The sequence below is a fragment of the Acomys russatus genome, chromosome 2, assembly GCF_903995435.1.
Source record: "Acomys russatus chromosome 2, mAcoRus1.1, whole genome shotgun sequence".
Classification (NCBI taxonomy): Eukaryota; Metazoa; Chordata; class Mammalia; order Rodentia; family Muridae; genus Acomys; species Acomys russatus.
Genome location: NC_067138.1, coordinates 99,992,034 through 100,012,343, shown reverse-complemented (window position 1 = coordinate 100,012,343; position 20,310 = coordinate 99,992,034). Strand labels below are relative to the sequence as shown.

Genomic DNA, 20,310 nt, shown 5'->3' with positions numbered 1-20,310 from the left:
CACCATATTTATTTGCGAAATCTGGTAGGAACGAAGGGGTTAGCTTAAAGGCGAGTGATTAGAAATTCTCACTTTGGCTCAAGATTCTGTCGTTGTAAATGAAATACAATTAGATTTGAAAATCTCGAAAGACTCTCTGGAGGCATGCAGAAAGTGGGTTTAAAAAAAAAAAAAAAAAAGAAATCTTAACGTAAGGTAAAAAAGCAATTCACTCTACCATTCGGAGGAGTCACGCCAAGCACCCAGATTTAAAACATCCGGATTCAGCGCGCCGGAGAGCCGCCCGGGAGCCGCGGCATTGTGGGATTTGTAGTTCCGGTTTGCCCCCCTGAAACTACTAACATATCTTCGGTTGTTCTCTGAAACGGACCCGGTCCTAACAGGGCCTGGATCTCCCGCGCCTCCGCAGAATTTCAGGGTATCACCGTCCCTTTCTCGGTCCGTGATCCGGAGCGCAGACGTTGGGGAGAGAGAGAGAGGGAGGAGAAGCGCGACTCGGCCAGCGGCGCCCCAGCGGCCCGACGCACACAGTTGCGTCACCGCGGGCGGCGGTGGATGATGAGTTCCGGCGCGCACGTCAGGGCTGCTGTGTCACTCAGCCCGATCGGCGCGCCCCTTCCCCCGCGGTGCTTCCGTACCGGCTGACGGGCTCTTCCGGCCTCCCGCGCCCCTCACCTGCAGGCGGGGGCTCGGGCCGCAACCCGGCGCACGGCGGCTCGGGCCTGCGGACGGCGAGTCTCGCGCTGTGCCCGGGAGCCGGCTTCCGGACCCACGCTGGCCATGGCGAGCGGCGCCGCCAGATACCGGCTGAGCTGCTCGCTCCTGGGCCACGAGCTGGACGTGAGGGGCCTGGTGTGCTGCCTCTACCCGCCGGGGGCCTTTGTGTCTGCGTCCCGGGACCGCACCACCCGCCTCTGGGCCCCGGACAGGTGAGCGCTGCAAGCCCGGCGGCCCCGCGGGTGGATCCCAGGCTTCCAGACACGTGGGAGGAGGGACCCACCTTCCCTGCGCTGTATCCCTCCCTCTCTGTCCACCCCGGCGCCGGCGCTGCCCCTGCCTCCCCGCGGATCCCGAGCGGTGGCACTCCGGGGCGCGCTGTCTGCGAACCCGCAAAGATTTGGGTGCCTGAGTATGGAGTGGAAGGACCTGGCTGCCTGCCCTAATTTGGCCACTAACGGGCGCCTTGACCTTGGACGAGCATCTTAAAAACACCTCCAGGGTCCTCGGCGATGGCAGCCCAGCTCTCGGGTTTCGTTTAGGCTTCAGAAGTTACTGGTCCCTGCGCACCCTCTCCCAGTTCCGGTTCTGTGAAGACATCTGGCCTGCCCCCCTCGCTCCCTTCTCAGGAGGTGCTCTCCAGTCTTCTCTCGGATTTAATTTTGGAAGACTGTAGTTCCCAGTGATTGCCTTGCAGAGAGTTAGGAATGGAGTCTTCTCCTGGTTGGCCAGGTTAGACGGTGAACCTCCTCAAATGTTTATTCCTGTGTAGGAATGTGCTATTTTCTTGAGGAAAAAAGAAATGATCATTGCCTTAAGTTGTACCAGCAACCCCCGCACCCCCCAAAATAAGTTAACCAAAAAGTTAAAGTCCAGGCCAAATCAGTATCCGAGGTTACATTTAAGACCCGATTAGTTGAGAAAACTAAGTCAGTAAACGGATTTCAGGAAAGATAAATTGGGCCTAGTTGTTGAGTTATATATTCTGTGGAGAAGGAACACCGCTGACCGGTCCTCTCTGTTTACAGAACTCTCTTATAATCTTTTAGGAAAATAATAGAGTTAGGTGGGAGAGACATTAAAAAAGAGACTTTTTAAAAAAAGCTGTTCCGCGTACGTGTGTTTGTGTGTTTGTGTGTATGTGTGTTTTGGTTGTGAGCCGAGCCTAGCCTTTACCGGCCGAGCCATCTCTCCAGCCCAGAGCGTGTGTCTTTTGAAGCCAACTTCTCTTATTAGGATATTGATTGAGCTTATCTTTGATGGTGCAAGGGGAGGGGGGAGGGCTTCGAAGTGGGAAAGCTGAAGTTGGAGGGGCACTGTAGACAGCATAACAAAGGATTGTGGTTCTGGATTGAGAAAAGAAGGTTCTAGGGTGACCAGAGATGAACTGTAACATGACCATGACAGCAGGTCTTGTTTTCTTTTTCTTTTTCTTTTTTTTCTTTTTTTGTTTTTGTTTTGTTTTTTGTTTTTTTGTTTTCGTTTTTTGTTTTTTCGAGACAGGGTTTCTCTGTGTGATATCTTTAGCTGTCCTGGAACTCTCTTTGTAGACTAGGCTGGCCTTTAACTCAGCTGCCTCTGTCTCCCAAGTCCTAGGATTAAAGGGGAGGGCAGGTCTTGAAGGCTAGCAGGAGCCAAGCTGTAGGGTTTATATGTAAAAACACTGAGTTTCAAGCAGGGAGTGGTTTGGTTTAATTTGGTTTTTGTTTTGTTTTGTTTTGTTTTTTGGTTTTCGAGACAGGGTCTCTCTGTGTAGCCTTGGCTGTCCTAGATCCGCTTTGTAGACCAGGCTGGCCTCAAACTCACAGTGATCCACCTGCCTCTGCCTCCTGAGTACTGGGATTATAGGCATGAGCCACCACGCCCAGCTTGGTTTGGTTTAATTTGAATGTTAATAAGTTTTGTATAGTCTAAAGGCAAAGCAGAAGTAGATCACTTTGATGGCTTTTGTAGTGCAGCCAATGTGTGTCCGTAGACTAGAGATATTATAGACAAAACTGCTGTCCTGTGCTCCGTTGGATATGACCTCCGATAGTCTCTTCCAACTATTAAGAGTCTACAACATCCCAAACCACTTAGTAAAGTAGGCAACCTTTTCTGTATTTGAGTATAGTTATTGGTGAAATTTGTATCTTTAAAATGGAGTCCCTCACTCTCATTAAAAATATTAATAATATTAAAAACATTGGAGGTATAGTTTAGCTCACTGCTTAGCCTACATAAGACCCTGAATTTGGTGCCCAGCAAATTAAAAAAAAAAAAACCAGCAGAAGCATGCATCTACAAGGACAGCATTGTGTTAAGGAGTACCTACTGTAGAGGATGCCTGTTTTAGTACTTGAATCTTGTCATTAACCTTTACATTCTGTAAAGCGGTTGTAGGTTGACAGAATGGAGTAACGAGTTATTGGTTTGATTTTCTTGAGACAGATTTTCTCTGTGTAGCCTTGGCTATCATGGAACTCTGTAGACCAGGCTGGCTTTGAACTCAAAGAGATCCACAGTCCTCTGCCTCCCTGCACGCTGGAACTAAAGGTGTGCGCCACCAACGCCCTACTTAGGGTCATTGTGTTTTCCTGGGAACTTTAAACTGAAATAATCTTCCATTTGAAAACTAGTTTCTGTTTGTTTTCATTTTCGTTTTTCAAGACATGGTTTCTCTGTGTAGCCATGGTTGTCTTGGACTCACTTTGTAGACCTGGCTAGCCTTGAACTCACAGAGATTGCCTGCCTTTGCTTGGATTAAAGGTGTGCCTCAACACTGTCCAGCTGAAAAATGGTTCTTCTTACTGATGTTTTTCTTCAGATTTTGTTTACACATTATCAACTAACAGCGACCAATATTTGCAGCTAAGAATGTTATCATTCCTAGCTGTTGAGGTTAGTGTCTCATTCACTCAGTGATTAGCTTCTGCATCTCAGCAATAGTTTTCATGATCTAAAAGGAGTCTGTAGCTGGCACACTGACAATTTTTATTTCCTGGTATATTAATTGAGTTAATGAAGGGCTAAACTATATTGGGAGTCAAGTAGTAAATAAAACTTGTTTTTCTATCTCCATTGTTGATATGAACTGATAATGATGGGAGAATTTAGGAGGTAGAAATAGCTGGATTTTAGGGTGAATTTACCATCTAGGTTTTAGCCAAAGTCCATTGAAAACCCAAAAGGTCCAGCTCAGCAGGAAAAACACTGCCTCATGGTTGTGTGTGTAACTAGACCAGCCGGCATGCCCTGGCTCACACTGCTGCAGACCTCTTTAACAGGCATCCCACTAGCCTGCTGCAAACTCTGGCAAGGGAGAGAGCAGGCATGGCTTCAGCATCTTCGTCTTTATATTGATTGGCCTTTTGAAAACTACCCATTTTTGCATTTTTTTAATTTATTCAGATTACAACTCAGTTGTTCTCCCATCACTTGTATCCTTCCGTTCCTCCTACCCTCCCACCCCCACCCTACTACCCTCCCTTAGGTCCCTGTCCAAGGGGGATCTCCTCTCCCACTTCATGGTTGCAGGCTAACAAGTCTTATCTTGGAAAACTACCTGTATTTGAAGGTATAATTTGCCTTTCTTGGCCATGCTAAGACAAAAGTGACTTCTCATCTGGTTGACACTGAACACGCTGTGGCCTAACTCAGGAAAGCACTAGGGTTAGCTAGGAAAGCCAGTCCCTTTCGATATATCCCATTCCAGATGGCCTTTCTTCAGAGGCAACATTTTTATATAATAGCTTACTTTGTGTTTTATTTCTATGTCAATGTAAAAATATGCAATGTTGCAATATCTTTACATTGATTTTAACGCATTATTTGTTGGTTTCTGCTAGGGAACATTAGAAATTAGTGTTCCTTGTTTTCTGCCCACCCACATCTCATCTGTCTTTTTAAAAATTTTTAAAGATTTATGTATTTATTAAGTATACAGTGTTTTACCTGGCATGTATGCCAGAAGAGGGCGCCAGAACTCATAATAGATGGATGGGAGCCATCATGTGGTTGCTGTTGCTGGGAATTGAACTCAGGGTCGTTGGAGGAACAAGCAGTGTTCTTAACCTCGAGCCCTCTCTCCAGCCCTCATCTGTCTTTTCTGTATGCTGACTTTTGCTTAGCTTGACCAAATCGATTTGTGACTATATAATTTAGTCTACATCGGTGTTGTACACTGTTAACTTTTCCTCAACAACTTTATGATCTTTCTTAGTTTTTCGTTTTCTCCCTAGTTTAGGTTTTCATTTGCTGAGTTTTCTATGTATTTATCGGAATTCCACTTCAAAAAAAATTTTTTTTTGTTTTGGTTTTTTTTGTCTGTTTGGTTTTTTTTTCCAAGACGGAGTTTCTCAAAATCCTCAGAGATCCACCTGCCTTTGCCTCCCAGAGAGTGGGATTACAGGTGTGTGCCACTGTCCTGGCTCACTTCAAATTCTTTAGAACATTTAGCTGGGCCTGTGGCTCAGGCCTGTAATCACTCCCAGCTCTGGGAGGGAGGTGGGGCAGAGGCAGGTGGATCTCTGAGTTTGAGGTCAGCCTGATATACAGAGGGAGTCCAGGACAGCCAAGGCTACATAGAGACACTCTGTCTTGAAAAATCACAACAGCAAAAACTATTTTAAAATGTTGGACAATTTAGGATTTCCTTTTCTAACAGATGAGAGGCTTTCTCATCTGTCACTGGTGCACAAATAATCTTGGGTAACTTTGCTATCACGTCTTTAGACTGCTAGTGTTGAACTTCTATCATTTAGACGTAGGCTTTCACTTTCTTAGTTTTCTTCATCGTGCCTTACTGGAGCATATCCTCCAGGTGTATAGTTTGTCAGTAATAAAGGTGCTTCAGACTTACAAGTTTGAAAACAATTTTTTTCTGTCTTGCTACTGTAGTGACAATTGGAGTGACTGTGTGATCTAATGCTGCAGTAATTTTCCTCCTAGATCTTACAGCATTGCTCCACTTGTGCTCTTATGAGAAGTCTGGGCCATCCTAGTTTGTACCTGTTATTCCCTCTCCCTGACGTGTTCACTTAAAAAGGAGCCTGTCTGTTTTCATCCATTTTCCTGGACCATTAGTTGGCTGTTTGTCTTTTGGGTTCGTGTGTGTGTGTGTGTGTGTGTGTGTGTGTTACTGTTGTTGGGTTTTGTGTTTGTTTGTTTGTGTGTTTTCTGAGACAGGGTTTCTCTGTGTAGCCTTGGCTGTCTGGACTCACTTTGTAGACCAGGCTGGTCTCAAACTCATAGAGATCCACCTGCCTCTGCGTCCCGAGTGCTGGGATTAAAGGCGTGCACCACCATCCCAGGCCATAATTGTGATAACCTCTGCCCAAAACTTCTCAAATTAATCCGTTGCTTTCTTTCTCCATTTCTTTTCTGTCTTCTTTCTTAGGAGCTTCTATGCAGATGTTGAGCTTGTCTTCTTCATGGCTTTTCTCTCCCGTGCTGCTTTCTAGTGGGTTGACTTGATGAACTTATGTCCTGGTTCATGGTTGCCAAACTTCCCATCTCACACAATGAGTGCTGGGTTTTTTTGTTATTGTTGGTTCCTTGGTTTTGGGTTTTGTTTCTTCTTCTCCCTCCCCCCACCCCCACCCCCTGTTTTTAAGCTACTTTCTCCTTGGGAGTCTGCTTCCTCCACATTGTGTTGTCTTCCCTCTTCGCTGCTTGTTTTGCTTGTTTCATGCTGGAGATTTTTCCCTGGCTGTCTGCTTCCTTGTTATGTGCTCAGCTCTGAGGATGAAGATCTAAATAGCTTCTGGGAAGCTCTGTGTCTGGGTGGGGCTTGCTGCCTGACCTCTTACCAAAGTAGCACTGTGAGTGGAGCTGCTCTGTTGGCTGCTCTGCCAACAGGATACCAGTAGGCCTGGCCTCTGGTGCTTTGTTTTGTTTTGTTATGATAATCCTGGGCTGTGATATGAATGTACATGTGCTTACACTCTGAGATCCAGTTGACTCTTGTGTGCCTGTGGTGCACTGCCTCCCCACCCCCACCCCAAGACTTTTTCTAAAGTAAAAGTTTCAGGGGTGCAGGAGGACTGCTGTCTCTCTGCTCTGCTTCTTTGTCTTCCTTACCAATGCTTTCAAGTATTTTTTTCCCATTAATTTACAAAGTATTTAATGTTTTCCAAGTAAAATCTTGTGCTAGGAACTTGGGGAGATACAAAGAAGAAAACAAGACCAAGTTCTGAAACTAAGAGCCTAATGGATCACTGTAAATGACCCAGACAGACACTTAATTCAGGGAACTGCTAAGGTAAACACATAGTTTTGCATAACACAGGTTGTTACGCGGAGAGTAATGCTGCATGGCCGCAGAGAGCCTTGTGTTAGAGCTGAGGTGGCTGTGCCGCACCACTGCTTCAAGTAGAAACATGAACAGATTCTTAGTTGTTTTCTGAGCCATCTCCTGCCCCAGAGACATTTAAAACACGTTTTATCTTTTAACTTTCTCTAAGCTTCTGAATAAAATTATTTAAAACTGTGTTTTTAAGACCCATTGAAGTAGGTACACTGAAATGGCCTACTTTTCAAATAGCCTTAGAAGAATGTTTCCCCTTGGTGCAGCTTCTCGCTGATTCTACAGACGTTACTACTAGTCTTTCTTACAGAAGTATGTGTTTTTTTGTTGCTATTTTAAGAGATGCACTGAACAGATAACCCCCTTATTTTCCTCACTCTGTAGCTCAAGCTGTCTTTGAACAGTTGATCTTACTGCTTTAGCCGCAACAAGTTCCACACTCCCTGCTCTAACTTTTTAAAGGGTGTGTGTGTGTGCGTGCAGGGGGATGGAGGGTGGGGGTGGACTATGCCTCTTAGTTACTATTCTATTGCTGTGAGGAGACACGATGATCAAGGCAATTTATAAAATAAAATAAAGTGTTTAGTTGGAAGGTTGCTTACAGCTTCAGAGGGTGAGTCCATGAACATTATGGTGAGGAGCACAGCTGCAGGCAGGCACTGGAGCATGGACATTGTGGTGAGGCGCACAGCTGCGGGCAGGCACTGGAGCATGGACATTGTGGTGAGGCGCACAGCTGCGGGCAGGCACTGGAGCATGGACATTGTGGTGAGGCGCACAGCTGCGGGCAGGCACTGGAGTAGCAGCTCAGAACTCACATCTGATTTGCAAGTGGAGGGAGAGGGAGAAAAGAGCACAAAACTGGTCCAAGCTTGGGCTTCAGAAACCTCGGAGCCCACCCTGAACAACATAGCTTCTCCAATGAGCCTAGGTAAACTGTTCATTCAAACACCATAGTATGTTTGTCCACATGGTTTTGTAAACATCCACAGAGGACATGGAGTGTTATGTAATAGCACTCTCTGAACGTAGAACGTGTGTGTGTATGTGTGTGTGTGTGTGTGTGTGTGTGTGTGTGTGTTTGTGTGTGTATGCATGTATCAGGCCAGCTTGGCAGTCAGTCTTCAGGGATCCTGGTGTCTGTGTCCCCGTCCCTCCAGGCAGCCTTGTGCTTAAGCACCATGTGCTCTTACCTTGGTGTCCTGGACTCACTTTGTAGACCAGGCTGGCCTGGACCTCACAGAGATCTGCCTCCTGAGTGCTGGGGTTAAAGGTGTGCACCACTCCTGCCTGGCCCCCCCAGCCCAATTTTTAATACAGCAAAATACAACATTAACTCAACTATTTTTAGGTCCAGAGTGTTGTGGTATTCACTACATTCATAATGCTGTGCCACCTGCAGCACCATCCATCCGTCTTCATCATTTTGTCCTGTTAAAGTAGTCGCTCCCATCCCCTTAGATGCTGGGGCTAGTATTTCTTTCCTTGGCCTCTCCTCAGCTGCTGCTTGCTAAGGCCAGTTGTTCCCCAGCAGTTGGTCTCCCTTAACCACTTGTTCTCTGCCTGCTCAGTGTGTGAACAATGAAGAAGATAGAAGAGAAAGTCTTAGTGGAAGCCCCTGCCTCTGACCCCGCCCCTGCCCTGTGCCCCTGATCCTGACACTGCCCCTGCTGCTGACCCTGCCATTGCCCCCTGTCCTCTGCCCCTTGCCCTCTGCCCCTTGCCCTCTGCCCCCTCCCCTGACCCTGCCGCTAACCGTGCCCTCTGCCTCTAACCCTGCCCTCTGCCTCTTGCTCTCTGCCCCTTGCCCTCTGTCTCCTGCCCCTGCCCTCTGCCCCTGCCCCTGCCCTCTGCCCCGTGACCCTGACCCTGACACTGCCCCTGCCCTCTGCCCCGTGACCCTGACCCTGACACTGCCCCTGCCTCTGCCCTCTGCCCCGTGACCCTGACCCTGACCCTGCCACTGACACTGCCCCTGCCTGCTGGGATTAAAGGTGTGCACCATCACACCTGGCTTTTGTGTACATTCTTAAAGTTCACCCTGCATACTTAGTAATGAGTATTTTTATGTTTTATGTCTTAGAGTAAGCCAGGGGCAAATGTGTATTTATTAATGATCCTGTCTTTCCAGTCCTAACAGGGGCTTTACAGAAATGCACTGTATGAGCGGCCACTCTAATTTTGTGTCTTGTGTGTGCATCATACCCTCAAGTGACATATATCCTCATGGACTAATTGCCACTGGAGGAAATGACCACAATATATGCATTTTCTCTCTGGACAGTCCAATGCCACTTTATATTTTAAAAGGTCACAAAGATACTGGTAAGTATAACATGATGGTATTTTGTGTTTGAAGATGTTTCACTAGTTTGAATTACAATCTATTTTTTTTTTCTCCTCCTGTTTTTAGATATGTTTGTTAGTGGTAACGTTTTGGACTATCTTAGTTCTGTAAATTTTCTGTTTAATTTACTTTCAGACTAACAGATTGCTAAGTTGAAAGACTTTTTCCTTTTGGTACCAGGGATCAGATAGTTTCAGGAATCTGATATCATTTATTTATTTTTATTTTTTGGTTTTTCGAGACAGAGTTTCTCAGTGTAACAGCCCGGCTGTGCTGGACTCACTTTGTAGACCAGACTGGCCTCGAACTCAAGAAGATCTGCCTGCCTCTGCCTCCGCCTCCCAAGTGCTGGGATTACAAGCGTGCACCAGCACACCCAGCAGTGATCTGATATCATTATTGAAGGGAAAATACTTTGAAATATCACAGTTCTTTGTTACAAAATGATGTGATAAATCAGTGTGGTTATGTGTACTTATTTTTATTTTATTGGTTTAAGATTTGTTTTTATTACATTTAATTATGTACATGTGTCTAAGTGGGTATGTGCACCTGTGTACAGGTGCCCATGGAGATCAGAAACAACTATTGTGGAGCTATAGGTGGTTAGATTCTGGGAGCCAGCCTCAGGACTCCTGCAGGAGCAGTCTGCACTCTTCATAACTGAGCCATCTCTCCAGCCCCTGCTCTTTATATAGTGTGTGTACAAGTTTGAGATATGATGTGTAAATACTTAAACTTAACTCCTGTGAAGAACGTGAAGATCTTTGTGTATATGTAATATTTTAAATGCAGAATGATATAAATCTTAAAGTTTTTTTATTATCAAAAGTTTAAGTGTACAGTTTTTTTGCCTGAGTGTACTTGCCTGCAAACCAGAAGAGGGCACCAGATCTCATTATAGATGGTTGTGAGCCACCATGAGGTTGTTGTTGCTGGGAATTGAACTCAGGACCTCTGAGCCATCTCTCCAGCCCAGAAAGTTTAAATGTATATAGATTACAGACATGGTATTTTATTGTGAGTTATAAATAAATATGTGTACACAGAATAAGTAATATAAAAATCTCCACGAGTTTACATAGCTTTAATGATTGTCAGTGGCTTATATTTAATTTTCTTCCTTTACCATGGTATTACCTTAAAATGAAATTCTTAGCCAGGCATGATTGCTCATGCCTGTAATCCCAGGACTCTGGGAAGCAGAGGCAGGTGAAGCCAGTCTGACCTACAAAGTTGAGTCCGGGATAGCCAATGGTACACAGAAACCTTGTCTAAAAATTAAAAATTTAAAAAATTTTTTTCCTATAAGATGTTATTTATTAAGTATTTTAGGCTTTTTAGCTAAACTGTTCAACTCACACAAAAGCATAAATCAGAATGTCTGTTTTTCTTTTTTTCCTTTTTTTTTTTTTTTTTTTTTTTTTTTTTGGTTTTTCCAGACAGGGTTTCTCTGTGTAGCTTTGGCTGTCCTGGACTCGCTTTGTAGACCAGGCTGGGCTTGAACTCACAGAGATCCACCTGCTTCTGCCCTCCTAGTGCTTGGATTAAAGGCGTGCGCCTCCACACCCGGCTAGAATGTCTGTTTTTCAATGAATCTGTAGGGCTTCTCATGGAATAGGTAAGTGTTAAATACTGATCTGCCTTAATTGCCCACGGTAGCGTAAGCAGACCTTCAACTTGTCACCTCTCTGCCTGGGTAGGTGAGATTATAGGCTTATACAACCAGGTCCAACAAATAATCTTGAAATGTGTATTCATGTAGTTTTTTACATGTCACCAAATATAGTTTTAATTTCCTCCTTGTCACATAAAAAAGGTAAAATTGTTTGGCTTTTATGGATTGTGAAAAAACAAATGGTTCATGTGCATTAACTGCCACTGAACAATGAGTGTACCTGCGTGGATTCGTGTGTGTGTGTGTGTGTGTGTGTGTGTGTGTCTGTCTGTCTGTCTCCCCAAGGGAGAACCTTGAGTGTTGTTCCTTAAGTGATGTCCACCTTTTTTTTTTTTTTTTTTTAAAGCTTTGGGCCAGGCGTTATCTGACATCCTTTAGTCCTAGCACTTTCGATGTCGAAGCGGGTGGTTTGAGGCCAGCCAGGGCTACATTCAATTATTTGATTAGTATGTTTAGCAAGTGGATGCCTCAGCACATGTAAGGTCAAAGAATAACACTTGGGAGTCAGTTCTCCTCTGCCATCTTAAGGGATCCAGTGAACGAGCCATCTGTCCACACTTACCCTTTTAATTTTGAGAAAAAGGACTCTCAGTAGCCTGAGGCTTGCCACATGGGCTGCGCTGCCTGGCCAGATAGCGCGAGGGATGTGCCATCCTCACATCCGCAGTACCGGGATTACATGCACTCTGCTGGCCTCGGCATTTTTATGTGGGTTCTGCAGCTTGAGCTCAGATCCTTGTGCTTATGTGTAAGACAGGCTCGTACCAACTGAGTCTTCTCCCCAGCCATAACTTTTTCCCTAAAAGGAGGAAATAGCCATATTATCATTATCATACTTAAAACAACCAAAAAATTCTTACTATTAACTATCTAATGAAAGTTAAAGTTGCCCATCGTTTTCATGCTTTGAATTCTGACACTGACTGGGTACATTTGCTAGTTCTTGCCTTACACCCGTGAAGTTTGGGGGCTCGCAGCTGCCTGTGACTCTAGTTCCCAGGGCACCCAGTACTCTATTCTGTTTCTACAGGCAGCTGCACACGAGTGGCGTACACTCATACAGGCGTATACACATAAATGAACATAAAAGCAAATTTAAAAGCATAAAAACTAGGGCTCTTTTGGCTGCACAGCTTATACATGGCTCAGCCAGGCATTGTTCCAGACACCCTGGCACAAAGCTTGTAGTCTTGATCTGTGCTACCTTGCAGCTCTACTCAATAGAACTGTATTGGCTCAAGAAATTCACTTCACAAATTTACTTACAGTTTTTAATGCTTTAGAAGCTTGCTAGGTTGCATTTGTTCACATGAAAATGTACTAACTAATTATTTTCCCCTTAGTTTGTAGTCTTTCATCTGGAAAATTTGGGACATTACTTAGTGGCTCATGGGACACCACTGCTAAAGTCTGGCTGAATGACAAATGCATGATGACATTACAGGTATTATTTCTGTTGATTATATTAGGTAATAACTGAAAATAAGATCCTGTGGCATCTTCAGTTGATACTCTTTTTACCTACAGGGCCATACAGCTGCAGTATGGGCAGTAAAGATTTTGCCTGAACAGGGTTTAATGTTAACAGGATCAGCAGACAAGACAATTAAACTGTGGAAGGCTGGAAGATGCGAGCGAACTTTTTCAGGTAATGTCAGGGTTAACAGCTTTTATAATACATAATGTACTCAGGGTTATTGTTTACCTGGAAAGTGTAGAAGCTGAAAAACAGTCACTTAGAAGAGCAGTATAAGTGAGACCGTCAGGGTGGGTCTGAGTGTGTGCACATGGTGATGCCTGTGACTCTTGTATGGAGGTAAGCTCTGGCTCCTTGATAAACTGGAGTTCCTGTTGTCTGTTCATTTGCTAATGATGTGCTTTACGTTTGGCTTTGGAAATTCACTTCACAAGCTGTCCCGCTGAACTGCATCCTTAGCCTCTCTGCTGTGTAATAGGAGTGTCCTTATGTGTTTGCTTTATGTGCTTATAGGCCATTAATATTTTGGCTGAGTTTTTGTTTTTCCTCTTTATTTATTCTTTAAAATGCTAAAGTTGTAGTGGGGGATTCCTTTAATCCTAGTGTTCAGGAGCCGCAGCAGGCGGCTCTCTATCAACTGCAGGTCAGGCCTGCTCTACAGTATCTTGGGAGTTTAGAAAATCATCTCAAAGAGATAGAAAAAATGTAAAATAACTTCATATTGCTAAATGGCCTGGTTACCAGACCACTTTCTACAGGAGAAAATAAGTTTCTATAACTTGAAAAAGTAGATTTTACTAGTCACTTATAAGTTTTATGGCATTGATAAACTGCATAGTGCTGCCAGCCAAATGCTGTATTGTATTGATTGGTATTCTTTCTCTTTTAAATCCAGGGCACGAAGACTGTGTACGAGGCTTGGCAATTCTGAGTGAAACAGAGTTTCTTTCGTGTGCAAATGATGCTAGCATTAGAAGGTGGCAGGTGACTGGAGAATGTCTTGAAGTGTACTACGGACACACAAATTACATTTATAGCATATCTGTCTTTCCAAATTGTAGAGGTAAGATTGCTCTACATTTAAATTTTTTCTGTTACATTCCATTTTTGAAAAATTCTGTTCTTATCTTGATAGTATTTCAGAGTAGATGGCTGTATTATTAAAACGGCCTTTTAATGTCCGAGAACTTCGTATAATTAATTAGTCCAAAAAAATATGAAATGAATAAAAACATGACGTTGAAGTTGTAGCCGGTTACAAAATCTAAAATTGATTTTAAATTATTCAGTATACATATGAAGAAAGACGTTATTTATAAGCATACTCAATTTTATCCAAACATTTTCTTCTTCTGTTTTTGTTAATTTTAGATTTTGTGACAACTGCAGAAGACAGATCTCTGAGAATATGGAAACATGGTGAATGCGCCCAAACAATTCGGCTTCCAGCTCAGTCTATATGGTGCTGCTGTGTGCTGGACAATGGTGACATTGTGGTTGGTGCGAGGTATTTATATTCTAGTCAGTCAATACATTTTTGTGTCTAAGTGATTGATAGATACTTGAGTGTGCAGAAGTAAACCACAGAAATTTCAGATGAACTGGAAGATTTGTTTGTACATTTTTGTTGCCAAGAAAAACAGCAATATATAGTGAAAATACCAAATGCCAAAGAAGTTAGAAAAAAATAGAAATTTGTATGGAAATTTTTTCTGGATTTTGTATGGGAAATTGGATTTTGAAAGTGGACCAAGAACAGAAATTAGGACTTGTGACCTATGGGATAATACAAGTTCCCTTTATGAAGTGACTGTTCTGTGCTTAGATTGGGAGATGTCACCCTGAGATAGGGGTATGATGAATGGAGCGGCTTACCTGTGGGTAAGAGTCAGACGGGGCCTTTCTTATATTTGGTGCTTAGGATTAAAAGATTATGGCTCTTAAGACACAACCAAATTTAAGTGGAATTTGTGAGTTATGCAGATTGGGTTCAACTGGAGGTCACACTGAAAGGAAAGCAAAGTAGAAATGAATGGTACTAGGAGTGTGTGCTTATAAAACACTGACTTTACAATACTAATGGATAAATGAATGAGAGAGTGCAGAGGAAAACAGGAAAAGGATGAAGCTTCAAATTGTAGTTTGTGGTAATCCTCATTAACAAAAATGGAAACGCGAGAGAATTAATTTGGTTCATAAGGAAGGAGACATTTTGGCTTAAGGCTTGGTGGATCTGAGTAGTGTCCTGCCACAGTGCCAGTGGTCCTGAGTAGGCAGCTGAGACTGAAGGTTTACACAGAACTTTCTCCAAGTGAAGAAATAAAGATGAGGGACAGAAGACTAGCAGCTAGATCTTGTGAGATACTCTGGATATCGAAGGGTCAGGAGGTTAAAAGCACAGGCATCCAGATGCCAGAATTCAGGGAGATGGAAAAGAGGCCTGGAAGGAGCGTAGTGTCAGGGTCATAAGATGGTAGAAAAGCATCTGGACTCATTTTGAAAGATGGTACTGCCTTGTTGTTGTTGTTGTTACATTTTAGTAGAAAATTATAGGACAGAAAAAGGAAATAAAGGGTACTTGATGTAGGAAAAGATTATAAATTAGACATTGAAAGCAAGAAGAACTAGGTGGCAGCTTTGAGTGAGAAGGCTTAGTAGGTTGGTTGGGGCAGGAATTCATTTGTTGACTTAGGTGTATGTCATGAAGCTTGGTAACAGTCAGAGGAAAATAACCAATTGAGAAAATGAGACAGCCAGGTGTGGTGGCCTTCACATCGCAGCGCTCTGGGAGGCACAGGCAGGCAGCTCTCTGTGAGTTCCAGGCCAGGCATGGGAAGGCGGGAGGAGGGGGAGGGCGTGAAGAATAGGAAGCTAACAGAAAATTAAGAAGTAAGTGTTCTGTAGAACTGATGAGGTTTAAACTAGCTAACACGATTCCCCCACTTTAAAGTTCAAATAGAAAAAAACGTGGTCATTAAACTAGAGTATTTTCTTGAATATAGGTTGAGGACTGCTATATCGTTAATTGTGGAACTGTATTTTTCTTTGACATTATTTGAGGATGTGGAGCACCTGCTATTTGGAAAGAGTAGCTTGGGTCTTGAGTGTTTTGTAAAGTAAACTCACCCAGTAATCCTTTTGGTTTGTCTTTTGTTTTTCTTTGATTGCTTGTTTTAGTTTTTTGATATTGTTTTCAAGATAAGGTCTTGCTGTGAAAACTAGGCTGTGATTATAAATATATGCCCCAATGTCTAGCTAATTTGCCAATTCTTTTTGTTAGTGTAAGTTGCCCATGTAATAGTGATTTTTTAAAAGTAAATGCCTTATTTCTAAATTATTACAGTAAATATTTAACATAGTGTTGACTCTGTTTCTTAGCAATTAAACTTTATTATACAACCCAACTAGCTTATACAAGAAGGAAAAAGGTTAAAGGGACAAAAGAGTGAACCTTCAGGTAGCCGGTCCACGGGACGGGTCCTTAGGTGTCTCTCTGGCCTGTGTGCTGGTCTAGCTGGCCCGCTGCTCTGTACACTCGCTCTGCAGCCGACTTTGTTATTCTCTCTTCCCCAACTGCCTGAGTCACGTGGGAAGGACCGGCTCCTTCTCCAGGTGAGGGTCCATTAGAAAGACAATAGTCCAGGTGGGGTTCCCAGGTCTGCTTCCTGAATTCCAGGCCCAGGATGGCTCCACTCAGTCTGTCACAAGGTATTCATGGGGTGCCCAAGGGTGAAGCCCGCCAAGACTGCTCCCACCTGTGACAAGGCTTATTCTTTCCCACAACATAGTATTGGAAATTGTGCAGGCATAGTAATACTTACCTGAAAGGCTGATGTGTGGAAAATCACTCATTTAAGGCTGGCCTTGGCTGTGTACTCAGGGTTAGGGTTAGGAATCCAGATGCTAGGGTGTAAGTCAGTGGGAGAGCACCAGCCTAGTGGACACACGGCTCTGGTGGCTTCAGTCACTGACATGTTTTTAAAATTGAAAATTGTGTTTCAATGAATTTCTCTCTCCTTTGCCAGGAACTTTAAAAAAAATAGCTGGAGTAACAATGTAACAGTCCTACTGCTCCTCAGTATGAACTGACACTTTTCTGTGTTCATGAGCAGAGATAGTTTTTGCTTTATTCACGTGAGAGAATGTTAATAAACTGTGGCAGTGACCTAAAATTAGTTTGCTTTTCTTGTAGTGATGGTGTTATCAGGGTGTTTACAGAGTCAGAGGCACGGGCAGCGAGTGCTGAGGAGATGAAGGCGTTTGAGAGAGAGCTCTCTCAGGCAACCATCGATTCCAAGACTGGTGACTTAGGGGACATTAATGCTGAGCAGCTTCCTGGGAGGGAACATCTGAATGAACCAGGTAACTGTTGTGGTGTAACTGGTTTGAAGTGCCACCACACGTGCCTTCCGGAATACCAGGAGGCACGAAGGGAGGTGTTCTGCTAATGTTCCGATTGTTCTCAGTGCCAGATACTGATACTGAGGATTGTTACTGTCACCCAGGGCTGATGAGAGAAGCTGTGCTCTTCTTGCTCATCTTACTTTTGAACTTAGAAGCATTCATTAAAAAAGAAGAAGAAAAAGCGTTAAAATTTGCCGAAGTGTGTGTAGATTTTACTCTGCTAGTCAACCTTTGATTCTTAAAATATTTGTTTTAAGGTACTAGAGAAGGCCAGACCCGTCTAATCAGAGATGGAGACAGAGTGGAAGCCTATCAGTGGAGTGTTAGCGACGGGAGGTGGATAAAAATTGGTGATGTTGTTGGCTCATCTGGTGCTAATCAGCAAACATCTGGAAAAGTTTTATATGAAGGGAAAGTATGTCAATTTCTGCTTTCTAATTATTATTTTAAACTAAACAGAAAATTAGAAGTTTACTAATAAAATTTTCTTTGGTATTTTGACATGTTAAATAAAAAAATTATTATCTTCTGTCTTAAAATAGATTTAATAAATATATATATATCTATATAAACTGCATGTAGAGGAAGCTCCATGTAACGAATTAGCCGTTGTCTACCTTTTAGAATTTCCTATCCAAAACTGTCACCAGCCATTTTGGATTAGGAGTTTCTTCTTTCATTTCATGCTTAATTGATGCCTGTCTCTGTAAAACTTGGCAAGCCATGAGGGACACTGCAGGTCTGTGCTTATAATGCCAGTACGTGTTGGTGAGTAGGGCACCTTAGCAACTGATAATTTGTACCTTGAGATCAACCATTTGGGACCCTGTCTTTTGGGCCTAGAATAGATTATGATCTGTTCCTCATCTCAGCCACTGCCTGCCCGGCTCCTAATGAAACACTAATTTGGCCGCATGTGCACACTTTGGCTCCTTTTCTGCCAGAAAGAAAGCTTTACCATTGCGTTTTAGAGAAAGTTTTTTAAGTCTAAATGGTTAGAATAAAAGACATATAACATCTGTATTATGTTACATATGCCTTCAACATATTTGAGCATGTAAATTATCCATCCTTTATTTTCTGTTTCTATTATAGGAATATGACTATGTTTTCTCAATTGATGTCAATGAAGGTGGACCATCATATAAACTACCATACAATGTCAGCGATGATCCCTGGCTAGTTGCATATAACTTCTTGCAGAAGAATGATTTGAACCCCATGTTTCTGGATCAGGTGGCTAAATTTATTATTGATAACACAAAAGGTCAAACATTGGGACTTGGGAATACCAGTTTTTCAGACCCGTTTACAGGTGAGCTTGAACTTGCATTAACTATTATGTACTAGCATTAGTATTGGGGTGTGCGGAGAACTAACCAGTGTCTTATGTGTGTGCAAGTCCATACTCTCACCACCAAGCCATAACTCAGCCCTTGTTCAGTCTTCTTATCTGCTAATGATTATGTTATCTGTTTTTAGATTAAAACTAAGTTAGAGTTTGACTTCACGTTCTAATTGGTAAGCCTCAAAGTATACACTAAGGTTATATTTTTAGAAACAATTATAAAATTACTTTCTGGCTGGAGAGATGGCTGAGCTGTTAAGAGCACTGCCTGCTCTTCCAGAGGACCTGGGTTCCATTCCCGGAACCTACATGGCAGCTCACAACCATTTGGTGTTACTCTAGCACTAGGGTGCTTGTGCACCAGGCATACATGTGATGTACAGACACACATGCAGACAAAATACCCATACACATAAAATTAAAAAGTAAAACCCCTCTCCTCTGAAACATAGCCTTGTGGGGCTGGGAAGAAGGGCCGGTGGTTGGGGTGCTCACTGCCCTTGCACAGGACTCCAGCCTGTGCCTCCAGGTCCAGAGAAGCAAACTTTTGGACTTTGCAGTCACAGTGCACCTGCACATACACCATTATACGTAATTAAATTAAATAGCTTAAAAATACATAGGAGCTGGACAGATGGCTTAGTAATTGAGAGCTCTTGCAGAGTGCCCTGGTGGTTCAGTTCCCAGCAGCCACACAGTGGCTTACTACCATCTGTACGTGCAGTTCCCAGGGATCCAGTGTTCTGCTCTCTTCTCATGTCCACAGTTATAGGGTATTCACACATGCATACATGCATATGTGCAGAGCACTCATACACATAGAATGAAAAAATAAATCTAAACATGTTTTATTTATATGAAAATAACCTCCCAGGAAATTAAATAAAATTCAAAAATTTAAAACACATAGCAAAACATTTTTATTTATTTTTTATGGTGATGAGCCTCAAATCCAGAGCTTTATCCATACAGTCCTTGACTTGTATCACTGACCTATACTCCCAGAGTTTATAGTTTCTATTTCCTTGTTGTTTAAAATAAAAACTGTTTAATAGATTTTTCAAATGTATCTTGTGTGTATGTTTGTGCACATGTGTGCATTATAACACACATGGAGGTCAGAAGACAACTTTCAGAGGTTGGTTCTCTCCCACCATGTAGCTCCCAAGCATTGAACTCCAGTTATTAGGCTTACTAGTAGGGGCCTTTACTCACTGAGCCATCTCACCAGTGCTGTTTTTGTTTGTTTGTTTGTTTTTATGTATATATCCTGGTTGTCTTAGTTACTTTCCGGTTGCTGTGCTCCTATACACTGTGACCAAGGCAAGTTATAAAAGAATGTGTTTATTTGGGCCATACAGTTTCATGGTTGAAATCCATGGCCGTCACGGTAAAGAGACATGGCAGCAGACAGGCAGGCATGGCACTGCAGCAGGAGCTAAGAGTCCCATCTTGAGATACAACCACAAGGCAGAGAATTTACTGGGAACTGCATTGGCTTTTTGAAACACCATAGCCTGACTCTAATGACACACTTCCAACCAGGCCACACCTCTTAATTCTTCTCAGACATTTCCAGCAGGTGGGGACCAAGTACTCAAATATGCAGGCCTATGGAGGCTGTTCTCTTTCACGGTACCACAGTGGCAACACAGAAACTGTGTTTTCATAGGAGGCTAAATGAGATAGGTGTGCATCTAGGATAGAGTGTAAACATGTGATTTGTATTCCATTGCCTGTGATTTAACATATATCTATAATAAAAATGTCATTAATGGGATTATTGCTGGAATAAAAATTACACTCCCAAGTACTATTACTATAAATACTGGGTCCAGAAAATTGAGGTATAGAGGAAGTAAAATATGTTGTCTCCTCTTTGCACATGGCATCCTCTAAGTAAAACTTTAAAATAGATACTTAGCAGTTATGGTTTTCCTCTGGGGTACATGTATGTTCTGCCTGCATGTGTTACAGTGACGATTAAACTCAGTGAAGGCCTTGTACATTCCAGCAAATTCTAGCAAAGTATTCTTCTGTGGGCTCCTGTTGT

The 20,310-nt window shown here is 43.0% G+C and overlaps 1 protein-coding gene across 1 annotated transcript in view; it reads left to right on the top strand.

The window, feature by feature from the left end:
* The first annotated feature begins 598 nt into the window (after nucleotides 1-598).
* The window catches only part of Plaa (phospholipase A2 activating protein), a 32,449-nt gene continuing 12,737 nt past the window's right edge, over nucleotides 599-20,310 (top strand). Inside the window, exons 1-9 of the mRNA XM_051164283.1 lie at nucleotides 599-929; nucleotides 9,135-9,328; nucleotides 12,372-12,472; nucleotides 12,556-12,676; nucleotides 13,401-13,568; nucleotides 13,877-14,012; nucleotides 16,698-16,867; nucleotides 17,167-17,324; nucleotides 18,005-18,224. Of these exons, the coding sequence (XP_051020240.1) occupies nucleotides 781-929; nucleotides 9,135-9,328; nucleotides 12,372-12,472; nucleotides 12,556-12,676; nucleotides 13,401-13,568; nucleotides 13,877-14,012; nucleotides 16,698-16,867; nucleotides 17,167-17,324; nucleotides 18,005-18,224 (1,417 nt within the window). The 5' untranslated portion in view covers nucleotides 599-780. The remainder of the gene's footprint in view (nucleotides 930-9,134; nucleotides 9,329-12,371; nucleotides 12,473-12,555; nucleotides 12,677-13,400; nucleotides 13,569-13,876; nucleotides 14,013-16,697; nucleotides 16,868-17,166; nucleotides 17,325-18,004; nucleotides 18,225-20,310) is intronic.